At 58.2% G+C, this 15304-nt stretch overlaps 2 protein-coding genes across 2 annotated transcripts in view; one reads left to right on the forward strand and one right to left on the reverse strand.

Moving 5' to 3' along the window:
• The first annotated feature begins 2545 nt into the window (after nucleotides 1–2545).
• CHPF (chondroitin polymerizing factor) lies at nucleotides 2546–7902 on the forward strand. The gene is made up of 4 exons (XM_064718772.1): nucleotides 2546–2891; nucleotides 4062–4626; nucleotides 4811–4993; nucleotides 5404–7902. The coding sequence occupies exons 1-4, from the start codon at nucleotides 2587–2589 to the stop codon at nucleotides 6664–6666; spliced, it is 2316 nt and encodes a 771-aa protein (XP_064574842.1). The 5' UTR covers nucleotides 2546–2586; the 3' UTR covers nucleotides 6667–7902.
• Nucleotides 7903–12647: 4745 nt separating this feature from the next.
• Nucleotides 12648–15304, reverse strand: part of ASIC4 (acid sensing ion channel subunit family member 4) — a 28782-nt gene continuing 26125 nt past the window's right edge. Inside the window, exons 9-10 of the mRNA XM_064719086.1 lie at nucleotides 15060–15164; nucleotides 12648–14787 (exon numbers count right to left, since the gene is read on the reverse strand). Of these exons, the coding sequence (XP_064575156.1) occupies nucleotides 14668–14787; nucleotides 15060–15164 (225 nt within the window). The 3' untranslated portion in view covers nucleotides 12648–14667. The remainder of the gene's footprint in view (nucleotides 14788–15059; nucleotides 15165–15304) is intronic.

The raw sequence follows: 15304 nt of genomic DNA on the forward strand, positions 1-15304 counted from the left end.
GTGGCACAGCACTCCCCGGGCTGGGCCATGTGTGCCGTGCGCTTGGCGTGCAGCTGCTGCGAGAGCTGCAAGCTCCTCGTCACAATGTGCGGGGACAGAGCAGTACAGGGTGCCGGGGTGTGGATGTGCGAGCTGCAGGAAACTCTTGTGTCAGGTGGGACCTGACGGTGCAGTGTGCCAGGGCCATGGGGACTGGAGTGCCTGCGTTCAAGAGGGCCAAACGCACATGTCAGGGGCATCTAGAGCAGCTGCCCACCCCGTCCCCCATGAGTGGATGGGACATACGGCCATGGCAAGCAGGTGGGGGGACATGGTGCTCTGCAGAGGCAGAGCTCTCTGGAGCTGGCACCTCCAGGCTGTAGTGCTTAGGGACCCCCGGGAAATCCTGGCACACAGAAGACTGTTGGCAGCAGCTGCCGTTCCCTCTGGCAGCCCCTTCTTAGCCCCTGCCAGCACTGGGGAGACAAAGGCGGGAGCTGCAGCTGGCAGGGGGCTGAGAAGGGGCTGCTGGAGGAACGGCACTGCTGCCTTCCTGCTGCTTCCCTACAGAATCTTCCAAGGCTGCCAGGCATGGGGGCCCTGGGCTCAGTCTCTGCCAGGCAAGCCCTGGGGAGTGTGTGAGGGAAGCTGCCCTCAGCTTCCCATGCATGTTTCCTGAGCTGAGACTCTGGAAACTTCATTACTTTCTCTGATCTGCACCTCTATCTGAATATAAGTTCAGATCAACAGGGTCATTTCAGAATGAAACCTCTCATCCCTCACATGAAATGATCTGGGTTTGTGTAAGGTGGCTAAAGTTAAATATTCCAAACCATAAGAAAATCAAATACATCTATTTCTAATACATTTTGCTATGTACAGAAAACAGGATACTTTGGGTTTTTTTTATCATCACGGCTGTTTTTTCACCTCTGTTCATGGAAGATCTCTGTTCCTTTCTTAGTTCTGCACCTTTTTTTCCTTGTGGTATCTCCTCATCCCATCACATTCTCTCTGATTCTACTTTTTATATGTTCTTCATTAAACTGCCATCCACGTGACTGCTTTTGCCTATTGCTTGTCTTGGTCTATTCAAGAGTAAAAAAGCCTATGAAAAGCAGCCGGGCTTGGATGATGGTCTAGTATCTCAGGGGGGAGGGATGCTGCCAACTGCTTTCCGATGAAAACAGGCTGCTTTGTTTTAGAAAATGAAAGAGATCCTGGAGCTGAGTGGGCCCCCACATGCCCTCAGTGCCCTGCAGTGCTCTGTGGCTGCTGGTGCTCCCCGGGGCAAGTGGGCTGTGTTTCCTGGAGAGGGTGGAATGGTCTGCCTGCCCAGAGTAAATCCAGAGGCGCTTGAGAGTCCCAACAGCTGCAAGGCTGTGGAAGTGAAGCCATGGGCTGGGAATGGGCGGAAAGGCCAGGTCCTCCTTCTTGCCCTTATTCAGCAATGCCTGGCACCAAGAAGCCATGTAGGGCTGCTTGCCTTGCAGCTTCTGGGTTGGATCATTCCTGTGCTGGAAGCTCCATTTGTGCAGCAAACTCTGCCCTGATACGGTTCTTTCAGCTCTGTCTGCCCCAGGGGCTCTTTCTGGTGGCCGGTGTGATGGTGCATCTATGCTGCAAGACAGCTCACAGTGGGATGGTGACCCGACCCCACCTGGAGGAGCTCCTTTCGCTCCGGTTTGAAACACATGATAAAGGCCCCTGCTGCTGGGATATCCTGGTGTCTGCCTGCCCTCCGACTGCCCCGGATGGTTTGGTTCTGTGCATCCCAAGGACTTCCAGCCGCCGTTTCTTTGCTGCTACGCCTGCTCCCCAGGCAGCCGGCGTGCCCACCTGCCTCCTGCAGCCCGCACTGTGCTGCTCTGACCTCAAACACAGCCCCCGCTAGTCGCCCCGACGACTCAGCCGCCAGCCACACCGAGGGGACGACCCTCGGGCAGCGGTTTGGGGAACGTGGCGGTTCAAGCTCACCATGAATTCACCAGCGCCGTGATTTGGGCTGTCCCGGGGAGGGGACACACGACCCTGCGGAGGCTCTCGTGTCCCAGGCACAAAAGGCCGGGGAAATGCTCCCTGAAGCCCTCTCAGATGCCGGTCCCCGGTGGATGCGCTTTCCGCTCTGTGAGCCGGCAGCCGGGGCCTGAGGCGCTGCCCTGCTGGTCCGCAGCACCGGGGGCGCTCCCGGCGGCCCAGCCGGCGGGGCGCGGGGTGCGGGATGCGGGGCGCGGGATGCGGGGTGCGGGGCACGGAGTGCGGGGCACTGAGCAGTCCCGCGGGGTGCGGGGCACGGAGTGCGGGGCACTGAGCAGTCCCGCGGGTTGCGGGGTGCGGGATACGGGGTGCGGGATGCGGGGCACGGAGCAGCCCCGCGCGCCGTCCCCGGCCCGGCCGCTGCCCCGCGGTCTCCCGGCAACCTGACCCGGCCCCCACGCTTGCCCCCTCCCCCGATTGGCCGCCCCGCCCCGTGACACGTCGGTCGCAGCGCGGGCCATTGGTCGGGGCGGGTGACGCGCAGCAGGGCGGGGCCCGCGGGTGACACGTCGGACGGCGGCGCCGCCAGCGGCAGCGGCAGCCGGCCCCGGTCGCGGTCCCGTCCCGGCCATGCGGCTGTCGCTGGTGTTGTCGGTGCTGCGGCCCGCCGGGCCCGTCGCCATCGGCGTCTCGCTAGGCTTCACCCTCAGCCTGCTCAGCGTCACTTGGGTGGAGGAGCCCTGCGGGCCGCCGCCGCGCCCCGCCACCCGCCCGCACCCCGACGGCGGCCCCGCGCCGCCCCCCGGCCCCGCCAACGGCAACGCGGCGCGCAGGCCCAACGCCGTGCCCGCCGCGCTGGGCGCTGACAGCTGGGAGCCCCGCGTCGTGCCCTACCGACCGCCCAGCCCCGGCAGGGCCGCCAAGAAGGCCGTGAGGTGCGGGGGGGCCGGGCCGGGCCGGGCTGGGGACTTGGGCCGCCGCTCACCGGGGTTTATCTGGGGGTAGCTGCGGGCGAGCTTCCGCTCCCTGCCTTGGCGGGGCTGGGAGGTTTCAAAGGGGGCTTTACAGAAGGCTTAGCGGTGGGCTGTGCCCTCCTTTCAGCCACCGAGACGGATTTTTCTCACTGAGAGTGCCTTTCCCAGCTGCTTCCTTTCCTCCCCTGTGCCCGACTTCACGTTAACCCCGGCCCGCAGCGAAGAGCCTCCCGCCCATGCTGGTGCCCGCTGTGCGAAGGTTGCCCGCTGCAGCACGTGCTGCCGGGCACCCTGCGATGGTCCCCTCCTGTCTGAGCAGGAACCCCTGCCGTGGTGGCACGTCCCCAGCCAGTGCTGCAGCCCGCTCCGGAGTCGGCTGCAGCCCCATCCCAGCGTCCCCTGGATGACAGGGAGCAGGCAGTGAAAGGGCCTCCTTGTCCTGGCGAGGTGGTGGGCGGATGAAGGGGGCTGAATGGGGCCACTGTGTACCAGGCGGCGGTGGGGGGAACGTGCTGGGGGGGGTCGCTTCCTGCTACTGCGCCAGACTGGGAGAATTAAACCTGAAAGTCATTGTGAGTGCGGCAGCTGGGGGCCGTGCTGGGGAGGGGGACACAACCGGCCCCCTTGCTGGCTTCAGCAATCTGTGTGGGGCCTGGCTTCCCCCGGGAGGGCAGCACAGGCTCTCCTGCCTGCCTGCTTTAGAGTAGTATGACTGGCATGGATGGCAGGAAGGTGCTTCCCAGTTCAGACCTTTCTGGGGCTAGCCTCATGGTTGGGGTGTCTGGTGGGTCATGTCCCTGCTACAGCTGGTTTGTGCAGCCCTGTTTCCTGCTTTGAATTGTGATCAGCCTTTTGAGAGCATCTGTTTTGAGCTGGACTGGCCAGCTTATGGGAAAGTAGGGTCCCCTTTGATGTCATGTTGATGGGGGACCTCAGCAAAGTGCTCTACAGTGCCTCTGAGGCAGGTGTAGTGGCAGCTGGTGACACTGGGTGATGTCTTTTGTTTGTGTCTGAAGCCTGGGAGCAGTTCCTGCCGAGGAACTGAGGTCGGTGCCATTGGTTACAGCAGGGAGGTGCAGGCTGGGGTGGGTTGCAGTGCCCTAGGGGCCATACATTGTCTTCTTCTTGCAGGACCCGGTACATTAGCACCGAGCTGGGGATGCGGCAGCGGCTCTTCGTGGGCGTGCTGACCTCCAAGAGCACGCTGAACACGCTGGGGGTGGCTGTCAACCGCACGCTGGCCCACCGCCTGGAGCGCCTGGTGTACTTCACCGGCACGCGGGGCCGCAAGGTGCCCCATGGCATGACGGTGGTGACACACAGCGACGAGCGGCCCATCTGGAACATGTACCAGACCGTCAGGTACCTTCTGGACCACTACGTGAACGATTTCGACTGGTTCTTCCTGGTGCAGGACGATACCTACACGGAGGCACACCGCATCAGCCGCCTGGTTGCCCACCTCAGCATTGACACCCACCTCTACCTGGGCCGTCCTGAGGAGTTCATCGGCGGGGACACTGAGGGACGTTATTGCTATGGAGGGTTTGGCTACTTGCTGTCCCGCAGCCTCCTCCTGCTCCTGCAGCAGCACCTGGAGAGCTGCCGCAATGATATCCTCAGTGCCCGGCCTGATGAGTGGCTGGGCCGTTGCATCATTGACTACACAGGTGTCAACTGTGTTGAGGAACACGAGGTAGGTCCTGAGCAGAGATGTCTGGATCCATTCCCAGTGTTCTCCCTCCTCCCTGTGGGCTCTCTCAACCCTGGGAGGACTAGCTGTTGCACCCTGACATCCTTTGAGCTTGCTGTGCTGGCATCTGGTGGTGTGGGAGTACAGGTTGGGGCTGGCTGTGACCTATCTTTCCTGGCTGGCACAGGGTCTGCATTACCACTATTTTGAGCTGGGGAAGAACGCAGACCCTGAACGGGAGACTGACCTCCGCTTCCAGAGCGCCTTCACTGTCCACCCTGTGCTGGATCCCCTCCACATGTACCGGCTGCACAAGTACTTTGCACAGGTGGAGCTCGAGAGAACCTACCAGGAGATCCAGCAGCTTCAGGTGAGACCTGGCTTGGCTGGGAGGGTCTTGGTTCTGTTTGTCATCCCTGTGGGCTTTCTGGTTTCTCTGATCCTGCTGTTGGACAGGATCAGCTGAGCTCATGTGGCTACAGAGGCAGTGGTGCTGTCTGGAAAGCAGCTTTGGACCTAGATGGGTCCTGGAGGTGCAGTGGTGGTTCAGGGTGATGAAGACAGAAGGCTGCAGAGTCTGTCACAAAAGCGGGGTAGGGTCGGGGAGAAAACCTGAGGTGCTGGACAGGAGTCCAGTTGACAGCAGAGTTGTTCTGGCACTGCTTTTTGAGCCAGCTCTGACTAATCTCTGCATATCAGAAATCAGTTTGAGTGCTGCCAGAGCTGGAAGACCTGCTTGTGCCTGCCTTGGCTCTCACTCATCCATCTCTTGTCTTGCAGATGGAGATCCAGAATGCCAGCAGCCTGTCTGCGGATGGGGACCACATCGCCACATGGCCCATTGGCATCCCGCCCCCATTTCAGCCCAAAACTCGCTTTGAGGTGCTGCGCTGGGACTACTTCACAGAGGAGCAGGTCTATGCCTGTGTGGATGGCTCCCCCAAGTGTGAGCTGCATGGTGCAGATTTGGCGGATGTAGCCGACGTGGTGGCCACGGCCATGGAGGAGCTGAACCGCAAGTACCAGCCAGTGCTCCACGTCCGCAAGCAGCAGCTGGTGAACGGCTACCGGCGCTTCGACCCCACACGTGGCATGGAGTACACGCTGGACCTTCAGGTGGAGGTGGTCACCCAGAAGGGACACAGCCGCTCCGTCACTAAGCGAGTGCACCTGGTGCGGCCCCTCAGCGAGGTGGAGATCATCCCCATGCCCTATGTGACAGAGGCCAGTCGCATCAATGTCATCCTGCCGCTGACGGCCCACGACCGGGATTACGCCGCCCGCTTTCTGGAGGCTTATGCAGCAGCCGCTTTTGAGAGCAGTGAGAATGCAGTGCTCACCTTCCTCTTCATCTATGACCCCTTTGAGGCCCAGCAGGTCACCCAGAATGACATCTTTGCCTCTGTGAAGTCCCAGATCACCGAGTATGAGCGCAAGTATGCAGAGGTAAAGATCCCCTGGATCAGTGTTAAGACAGATGCACCCTCCCAAATCAAGGTCATGGACATTATCTCCAAGAAGCATCCTGTGGACACACTTTTCTTTGTGGCTGGCGTGGGGACAGAGATCACCATTGACTTCCTTAACCGCTGCCGGATGAACACCATAAACAACTGGCAGGTTTTCTTCCCCATCCACTTCCAGGGCTACAACCCAGCCATTGCTTACCACAACCAGGTGCCACCCACCACACTGGACCTGCTGAGGGACATGGGGCGCTTTGACCGTGACGTCTTCCACGAAGCCTGCTTCTACAACGCTGACTACATGGCAGCACGCACTCGCATGGCAGGGGACGTGCAGGAGAATGAGGACATCCTGGAGACCCTGGACATCTATGACATGTTCATCAAGTACTCCAACCTCCATGTCTTCCGGGCTGTGGAGCCTGCCCTGCTGCAGCGCTACCGGCACCAGGCCTGCAACCCCCGGCTCAGCGAGGACATCTACCACCGCTGTGTGCAAAGCAGCCTGGAGGGCGTAGGCTCTCGCTCCCAGCTGGCCATGGTCCTTTTTGAGCAGGAGCAGGGGAACAGCACCTGAACCCTGGATGGTGGAGGGGCTGGCCCTGCCATGTTATGCCTGCCTGCCCGCTCCACTTCTTCTTCTGCCCTAATCTGTCTTCCTTCTGCAGTGGCTGCAGAGAGTGCTGGTGTCCAAGCTCGTGACCTGCCCCACTGGGGCTCCCCAGGCCGGGGTCTGCCAGCCCAGGGTGCCTGGGTCTTTCTCAAGCAGCCATGGCTGTGCAGACCCCGGGCAAGATGGGGTCAGAGTCACTGAGCTGCAAGCTGGAACACCTGGCTCCTCACTCAGAGCTGGTGGCTGCTGGCCCCATCTGTCTGTCCTGGCCCTGCTGCTGAGCACTGGGGAGATGGGCTACTGTGTCTCTTGCTGTCCCCCCTTAACTGCGGGAATGTAGAGCCCAAAGTCCCCCTTCTGTAGGGCTGTGGCTGCCACAGGGCCTGGAGTGATCCCTCGTAGTTCTCCCAGTGTCCTAGGACGGGAATGTGCTCCTTGCTCCTTTGGAGCGTTGGCCTGGTTGTACAGGGAGAATCATGTCCCTGTGCCTGCCACAAGCTTGGACAGTGGAATGGGGCACATCCCATCCCAAAAGAGCAATAAGGATGTTGGTTTTGGGGTTTTGCCACTTGGCAATGAGCTGGAGTGCTCCTGGCCGGTTGGGGTGTGAGGAACTTGGGCCCCTGAGGCCGGTGGGTGTAGGGGGTGCCAGAGGGGATCCTGCTGATTTCATGTACCGTGAGCTGCTCCCCATGGGAACCATGACCCAGGCCGCTTCGGCCTTCGCAGTATTGATAGGACGTCGGAGGTCACAGCCCTCAGACGAGAGCCTCCTGACAGAGGTGGGATCCCTCCCCACTGTGGGGCTGCCCTCAGGGTCGAGGGACATTGTGCCTGACACTCATGGGCATGGCAGAGGGTTGGGCTGTGCATCTCCTAAGGAGAAAGCGACTGAGGAGCCGCTCACTGCTCCTGGTTTGTATTTAATAGGGGGGAGAGGAGGGGGGATGGGGTGCATTTACACTAATAAAATGGAGAGATGTACTTGTGGGTCTGGCTGATTCTCTCATCAGGCAACTGTGGGTGTTGTGCTGGGGTCTTTGTGGTGGTAGGTGCTGGCTGCTTGTATAAGTTCTGTCTGCAGCTGGCTGGACAGATTCCTTATAGAGATGCCTCTTTCCCTGAGCACCTGCAACATCCTTTACCTGAGCAGGGAGATGCCTGCTTCTTAAGGAGGCTGTGGGAGCCCATTGCCTTATGGACGGACTGGCAGATGTGCCAAGCAGACACTTGGAAATACCTGCTTGAACCCCTGCAGCTTGCAGCAGGAGTCCTGCGCTTCCTCTGATGCTCACAGTCTCTGGGGCTGTCCTGCTGGAGCTGCCTGTTGCCATCACTGGTGGTGTGGCAGGATGCTGAGCCCCTTGACATGGGAAGTCCAGTGCAGTATCCAGTGCCCTATCTTTCCTGTAAACTTGTGGTCCTACTGACCAGTCCTCCTCAGCCCTGTCTGTGGGTGGAAAAGCACCAGTAAAGAGCTGGTGGAGCTGTGTGTCCTCCCACATCTGCTATCTCTGTAACAGCCTTCGTGGTCTTATGTGAGTCATGGGGGACTCCTGGCCCATGTCAGAGCAGACTGAGCTGGCTGCTCAAGTGAGGTGAACTCTGCCCTCCAGGATCTGGGATCAGCTCTCAAGAAAGCTCCCAGGCTAGAAACTTGATCTGAGCACTGCGTTGGATCACTGGTGCTGGATCTGCTTTCTCTGTATTGTTCTCGCTCTTTTTTTAGCTGTTTTACATCTCAGGGCTTCTCAGCACTTGCGTTTTTCAGTTCTTAGTTGGGTAGAGCACTGTAGTGCTGTCCTGGACTGTTTCATCACCTAACACTCCTATTTGCATTATGAGGTGTGGGGACTGTGTCCCCTGCCTGTGCTTCCTGCTCCAGGCATGACTTCCATAACTCCATGTGCCCTTCCCACCAGCCCTTTACTCATCATGTTTTACTGCTCCATGAAACACAGGTATCAGAGACACCCTCAAGAAAATCAACTGAACCTACTCACTATTACTTATCAAAGCTGCTAGTGCTCAGCAAAACTCATGGAGGCCCCTGAGCTGTGTGGTATGCCTTTTCCAAGGATACCTCATTCATCTCTTCCTGCTCCAGTCTCTGTATCCATGGTGTAGGAGTGTATATGTTTAAATATAATTTTATTATATTTCAGACAGTAACTGTTAGCTTGTTCTGAGGATTTCTATTTTTGATCTTCCCTGAGCAGATCCTTAATTCCCTTCAAGTGGAAATCTGGGGCAGAGGGAGTGAGGCAGATGCAGGTGTGTTACAGATAGATTTATCCTTTGAAAAGTGGACCAAGTAATAAGATGTGATTAGGCATTAGAAGAGTATCCAAATGGTAATAAAGCAGCTTCAAATCAAGTTGGCTGTAAAAAGAAACCCAGAATTGTCATTTAATTATCATGAGACTGTCAAGATAAAGTTGCTGTTGCCTCACTGCTGTTCACCCAGACCGAGTTAGAGGTATTTGCATACCTAATGCTTTGCACTGTCAATACCAGCAGAGGCTCCCTGCTCTGGCATATGTATGAGCAAATGACTGCTTGTGGCACTCCCAGCACAGTTACTGCTCCCTTTCCAAAGGAGCTTGCAGGGTTTGAAGCTGTTTTACTGTTTGCCAGGCTATCTGCAGCATCATAACATGTTGAAACCCCAAAGAAGGATGTGCAAAACTTTGGGAAGGGGGTTGGTGACGCAGGCAAGGTGAGCGCTGGCTGTGAAGTGAGCGCTGGCTGTGCTCACTGGGACGTGGCAGAGACCTGTGGCAACAGGGGCAGGGGCACAGGTGCACTGCCCCTCTCCTGCCCTCATAGGGCTAGCAGGTGCAGGCAGGGTGCCAGACTGGGACAGTGACACCTTTGAAAGGGGAAGAAGGAACAGCTGATGTGGGCAGATGAGAAAACAGAGACATTCTGTGATCCCTCTTCAGGCTTGACCTGTGCTTTCATGCAATGTGTGGATTTTTGCACTTATCCAGTTGCAGAGGTAGGGCAGTGAAAGGTCAATTTACAAACGAGGCAGGAGAAAACTTGTCTCCTGCATTGCAGACTTCTGCTTCCCTTGCAGAAATGTTCTAAGTGTTACTGGCTCACCACAGCAATCAACAGAGACAGAGCAATGTTCTCTTGGGAACGTTTTCAGAAGAGAGAGTGAAGAGGTGGTTCAGAGCACTCTGAAGCACAAGGGCATGTCTGAATACACTGGGCCTGGATGGGCACCTGACTTCCCTCCTGCCTCCTCTCATTTTTGCACTGTGGCAAGGAAAGAGACTCAAACTGGGGAAAACCCAAGCTACTGCTATTCTCCCCTCCCTGTGGTTTGTTTTCCTGTGTATGCAAACACAACAGTGAGCCTGTGAGCAGGGAAGGCAAAACCTACTTCTCTAGCCTTGCTTGGGTCACTTCAGGCTGTGCTCAGCTCTGTGGCAAAGCTAGTTCAGGCCCAGCAATATTAATCAGTTTGATGGCTGACCTTTGGGAGGATATGGGAATTGGGAGGATTGGGAATTGCAGCCGTGCCATGAAAGGGCTGGAGGGCAAGGGGAAATGCAGTGCCCTTTCTTCCTTGTGCTTTCTTTGGGAAGGGGCCAGGGCTGCCTGTCATACAGGAGCAGCTCTACCGACCATGGGCCAGGACCCAATTCCAGCAAACATTTCCTCCTGTCTCTAAGTGAAGGCAGAAGAACCTGATCTGCTTGAGGAGGAGCGGACAGGGAGGTACCAAGCTGTGCCTGCATCCAATGCCTTGGATGTCCAACCTACTGCTAAGGCCCTCTGAAGGGTGTGAGGGGCTTTGGTTAGGGGGTTTTCTGGCCAAGCTCAGGGAAATCCGAGCATTTCAATGAAGAAGGAAAGCTGTAGATGCAGGCACAGCTGCTGTTCGTCCCTGCCTGCAGGGGTTTCCTTCCATGGAGTGTTGGCATATCTGGCTATGCCCAGGGATGTCCCCTCTGGGGCCACACCACCCCAGCATTGGCAGAATGCAAGACCCTGAAGCTCTGGCACTGGGGGAAGAGGCAGGCAGCTTGCTTGGACTTTTTTTTAAAATTGCCTCCTTAGTTTTTCCAGCCTCCTTGCCCACTGTCAGGAGCTGAGTGCTGGAAAGTGGATGCTGTGTGTCCCTTACCTGGCCCAACTGACTGGCACCACCAGTCCATTTTTCCAGCAAGGGGGTCATGAGCAAATGATCAAAGAGCAAAGCAGTGAGCCTTGCACGTCATACAGACATGCTGAGAGTCACTCCTTTCTCCAGGTGCTGCCTGTCACCATCAGCATCTCCATGCTTGGGGAGGAGGTGACAGCAGTGAGGCCACATGTCCCATTGCATTTCAGGGCTTACTTTCAAACCCTCAAACCCTCTGCTCCCAGGCTGGATGGTTTTTCTTTCATTGAAATGCAGCTTTTCTATGAGAACAGCTGTAATTACTGTTTGTGGCAGTGGAGGCATGTTGGAAAGTGCCCAGAGGAGATGCCTGCCCCATAGACAGAGGAGATCCTTGCTGCCTGCTCCATCCTGGTGCCTACTCCCTACTGCCACTCCCGCTGTGTCTTCTGGGGTTGTCACCTCTACGGTGACAGAAGCTGTTGCCAGTACAGCCGGTCCTGCTGTGATCAGGTACTTGGCATTTGTCCAGAGCACTGTGCTCATTAAAATTAAGGGCCTGTTTCACTGTAGTGGATCTCCTTCTAATTATGCCCCAGCTATTTCATGTGGTTCATTACAGGTGTTTCAAGCAGTGCTGTGCTTGGTGAGCCCCAGGTGGCAGCATCTCCATCTCTGGGCAGGACTAAGCCTCTGCTGGCCCTTGAACAGGCACAGCATGGGAGGGGGCACCCAGGAGCCAAAGCATTGGGGTTTGTGGTTGACCCTGGGGTGCTAAACCTGGATTGTCCCACTGGCCCTCCTCAGCCCAGTGCCATCTGTGCTGGGACATGAGGCATATCACAGGCGGGAGGTGGTGCTGGGTTCATGTCATCTGCCTGTCCTGTTTGGAGAAGTGGAAGTGACAGGAGCTGTCACTTCCAGATAGCACCTGGAAGTTGTCAAATTAAAGAATAAAGGTGCTGAGAGCAACAGAGAAAAATACATGTCAAATCTTCGTTAGGTTATCACTACAGGGCTCCTGGGAATGGTCCTGAGGCTGCTTTGTTGGCATAGAAGCCGGGATGGGCCATGCATGAAGCTCAGCCTTTCCTTCTGCCATGCTTCACTCCTGTGCATAGTGCTGGAGGAGCTGGAGGACATCGTGAGGAAGGACCTTGTGGGCCCACCACACAATCCTGCTCTCCTTACTCAGCTCCTGTGACACGTCTTCACTGTAGAGCAGGAAGAACCATGAGGCTCCCAGTTACTGTCTTGGTGCAGGTGAATTGATGGGGCATTGAGGAGGGGCAGATGGGTCAGAATCTGGTGGCAGGGACAGTCTCATCCCAAAGAGATCCAATCTTCTTACTTGATGATAACAAGATGTGGAACATGTAGCTATTTCCCTGCTTTTCCCTTTAGTACCCAAGCTCAATGCTCTTCTCACAGGGCATGGTGTGATCTGTGGGATGTGGCCCTGTGTCCCAGCTGCACCCATTTAACTCGGGCTTTTTCAGCCCTTGCTGCTTTAGAAGGAAACCTGTGGTGCCTGGTGCTGGCAGCCTTCTCCAAGAGGTCAGCTTCTGTTTTCTCCTGTGCTTCAGGGTAGCTGGGGCAGATGGATAAAGTTTTGGAGAAGGCAGGAACAGGAAAAACATTTCTGCCAGGGGAACCCTCAGCAGGGCCCCCTTCCCCTCCACCCATCCTCTGTCTCCCCTGTTTCAGTTCCACCCTGCACCCCTCATACATGAGCACAAGGCTGTGAAGTGTTCCCTGGGTCCCACCACCACGTCCTCTAGGGTGGTGTCTCTCCCATCTCTCTGCCCCATGAGCCCTCACAGGCATCTCTGGACCTACTTGTGCCTCTTTATTAGGGAGTATTTGTACATTTATAAAACAGTGACGCACATCTCTCACGTTCACCAGCACGAGGGCGGTTTGTGCTGGCCTTCCCACCATGGTGTCCGTGCCCACCCCACTCAGGGCCTGCTGCTCCCACTGGCAAGAAGGGGACACATCCTGTACCCCCCTTGTCGCAGGAGACCTTGGTGTAAGGCTGGCTGGCATGGCCGTGGCACATTCCTGGGATAACATGTGGCACCCCTGCGGGAACCCTCCTGCTTGCAGGTTTGTGTATGGGAACCCCATGGGGAGCTGGCACAGGGTGCTCTGGAGGGCTCCCTGGGGAGCACCAGTGTGGCTGGCCTGCTGGGAGGCTCGCTGTGTATCCCCACACAGGGGAACGTGGAACACCACGCAGCTGGGTGCTTGCACCCACAGGAACATGCTTACTGTGGGTGCATACTTCAGGGGAGCTGTTGGACCATGCAGACCCAGAGCCAGGGCTGCTGTGCCCTGGTCCCTGCCCTGCGCCTCCCATCTGTGGGGCCTTGAGGGCTGCAGGGATGATGGCTCCTCCTGCGTCTATGGCTTTGGGCACGGCTCAACATGGCCGTGATCCACCTGTGGGCACCAGGGATGGAGAGCAACCCAGCAGGGCCAGAGGCTGCCTGGCTCAGCCCCAGCCTTCCCCAGAGGTCCCAAATTCCTGCCCTGGGGTCCCCCTCTGCCAAGTGTGTGTATTGAGGGGGGCTTTGCCAGCTCGCCCCCCCTCCTGAGATATTTTGGGGCAGTTTGCCCTGCGCTGGTGTCTGCTGCTACAGTGGAGGGGGTGGAGGCAATGTACAACAGGACAGGGGAAGCGCTGCGGGTCCTGCCGTGCGTCCTGCCGTGCGTCCTGCCATCTCAGGGCAGGCAGGAGGGCTGTGGGCGCCAGTTTGGGCCAAGGCTCCGGCCAGTGGGCTGGACTGTGGCTGTCTGGACAGGGCTGGGCACGGAGCACCCTCCTAACCATGTGCAGTCTGGGGGAGGCACAGAGGGTGCTCAGCACCTGGGGCCGGGAGCATGGCAAGGGGTACGTGCACGGTGCAAAAGAGCAGCGACAGGCAGGGGAGGGAGGGCAGGACCCATCACGCTGCCTGGGCTGTGCCAGGCAGCTACACCAAGGCATGAGCCACTCTTGGCAATAGCTGGGCAAGGAGAGGATGGGTTCACAACAGATTGGGCCAGGAGACCGGGGAGGCAGTAGGTTTGCAGTGCTGAAATGACTGGGGATTATTGGGGGCCAACACTGGAGTGGCAGGGGGAGTCACAGTGCAGGGGTCTGGCTGGGAACAGTGATGGAGGGGCTGCAGCCCTGAGAAACTGCATGAGGTTGGGCAAGGGTGGGCAGATGTTTAGGGGAGTGTCACAGTGGTGGTGGTGGTGCCAGGGGTCAGGGTGGTGCCATGCAGGTGTGGCTGCAGTTGGGGTGTCCCTGGGCTGGCCACGGGGGCCATGCTGCTCAGAGGGGTGCCCTGCAATGCTGCCCTGCCCTGCAGCAGGAAGGGAAGGAGGTGGTTCCCAGGCAGAGGGAAGCTGTTCCAGGCATGTCTTTCTCCTAGGGAAAACCATGCAGGGCAGAGACCACCTCCCAGGAGGGGTCAGCAAGGGAGGGCTTGGAGGGGCTCACAGGAACCTCAGCTTCCCCCTTCATGCTCTGCAGCACCAGGGCCTCTCTGGCCCACACCTGCTGCTCCCCCAAATCCCCCTGGCAAGCCCATCGCCCTCCACGCTGTGTGCTTGAAACTGGGCTGAGCCCACGTGCTAGGGGCAAGCAGAGGGGACAGGCAAAAGGGCCAGGGGGCTGCTCCAGTGCTGGGGCTGAGGCAGCTCCAGTGGCATCACTGGGGGCGAACGGTGTGGCTGGTCCTGGCAGTGGGGTGGGGGAGGCAGGGGCCTGTGCCCACCGCACCCAGTGCCACGGTCCCTCTCCATAACGCTGGGGAGGGGGGTGACAGGCGGCTGCCCCCCAAACCCAATCTTGCCTAGCAGGCGAAGTCCTCGAAGACTCCCTGGTGAGGGTAGTGGTGGCGGTGGTGGTGGTTGGGCAGGATGCCTGCGTTGTAGGCGCCCTCCACGTGCCGACCCAGTGTCTCACAGGGGCTCTGTGGGGAAGGCAGGCAGTAGGGTAGGCACAGATTCCATGCATCCTGCCACCTCCCTAGTCCTCCCACCCATCACAGCCTGTCCACAGGAGCTCCCCAGGGGACACCCAGCTCCCTGCCCCCTGGGACTGCTCTGATTCTGCAGCCTGAAGGCACCAAATGCAGAGCCACCCTCGATCTTGGGATGATGTCCCCTCCCTGTGGACTGGGGACAGACACATGGCCAGGCTCTGACCTCGCAGCCTCCAGACAGCCCAACCCTACAGGGGTACCTGGTCTTTCATCTCCTCCAATCCCAGTGTGGCGATGCTGCCCGAGGGCTTCTTCAGAGGTGGCTTGGAGCGGCGCAGGACCCGGCTCACCTTATCTCGGATCACCTGGGTGCAGATGGGGGGGTCAGACCTAGACCTGCACCCCTGTGTATGCACACCCGAGTCTGCTGCCTGCTCCCCTCTCACCCAGGGATAGTGGGACAGTACCTTGGCCCACCACTCTCCCTGTCCTCGGGTCACTGAGG

The sequence above is a fragment of the Zonotrichia leucophrys genome, chromosome 7 (assembly GCF_028769735.1).
Source record: "Zonotrichia leucophrys gambelii isolate GWCS_2022_RI chromosome 7, RI_Zleu_2.0, whole genome shotgun sequence".
NCBI lineage: Eukaryota > Metazoa > Chordata > Aves > Passeriformes > Passerellidae > Zonotrichia > Zonotrichia leucophrys.

Bases quoted from the DNA above. Each gene is read 5' to 3' on its own strand.
- CHPF (XM_064718772.1), top strand. From the start codon at position 2,587: ATGCGGCTGTCGCTGGTGTTGTCGGTGCTGCGGCCCGCCGGGCCCGTC. The intron at 2,892-4,061 runs GTGCGGGGGGGC...TTCTTCTTGCAG, and splicing joins GCCGCCAAGAAGGCCGTGAG to GACCCGGTACATTAGCACCG. The intron at 4,994-5,403 runs GTGAGACCTGGC...CTTGTCTTGCAG, and splicing joins AGGAGATCCAGCAGCTTCAG to ATGGAGATCCAGAATGCCAG.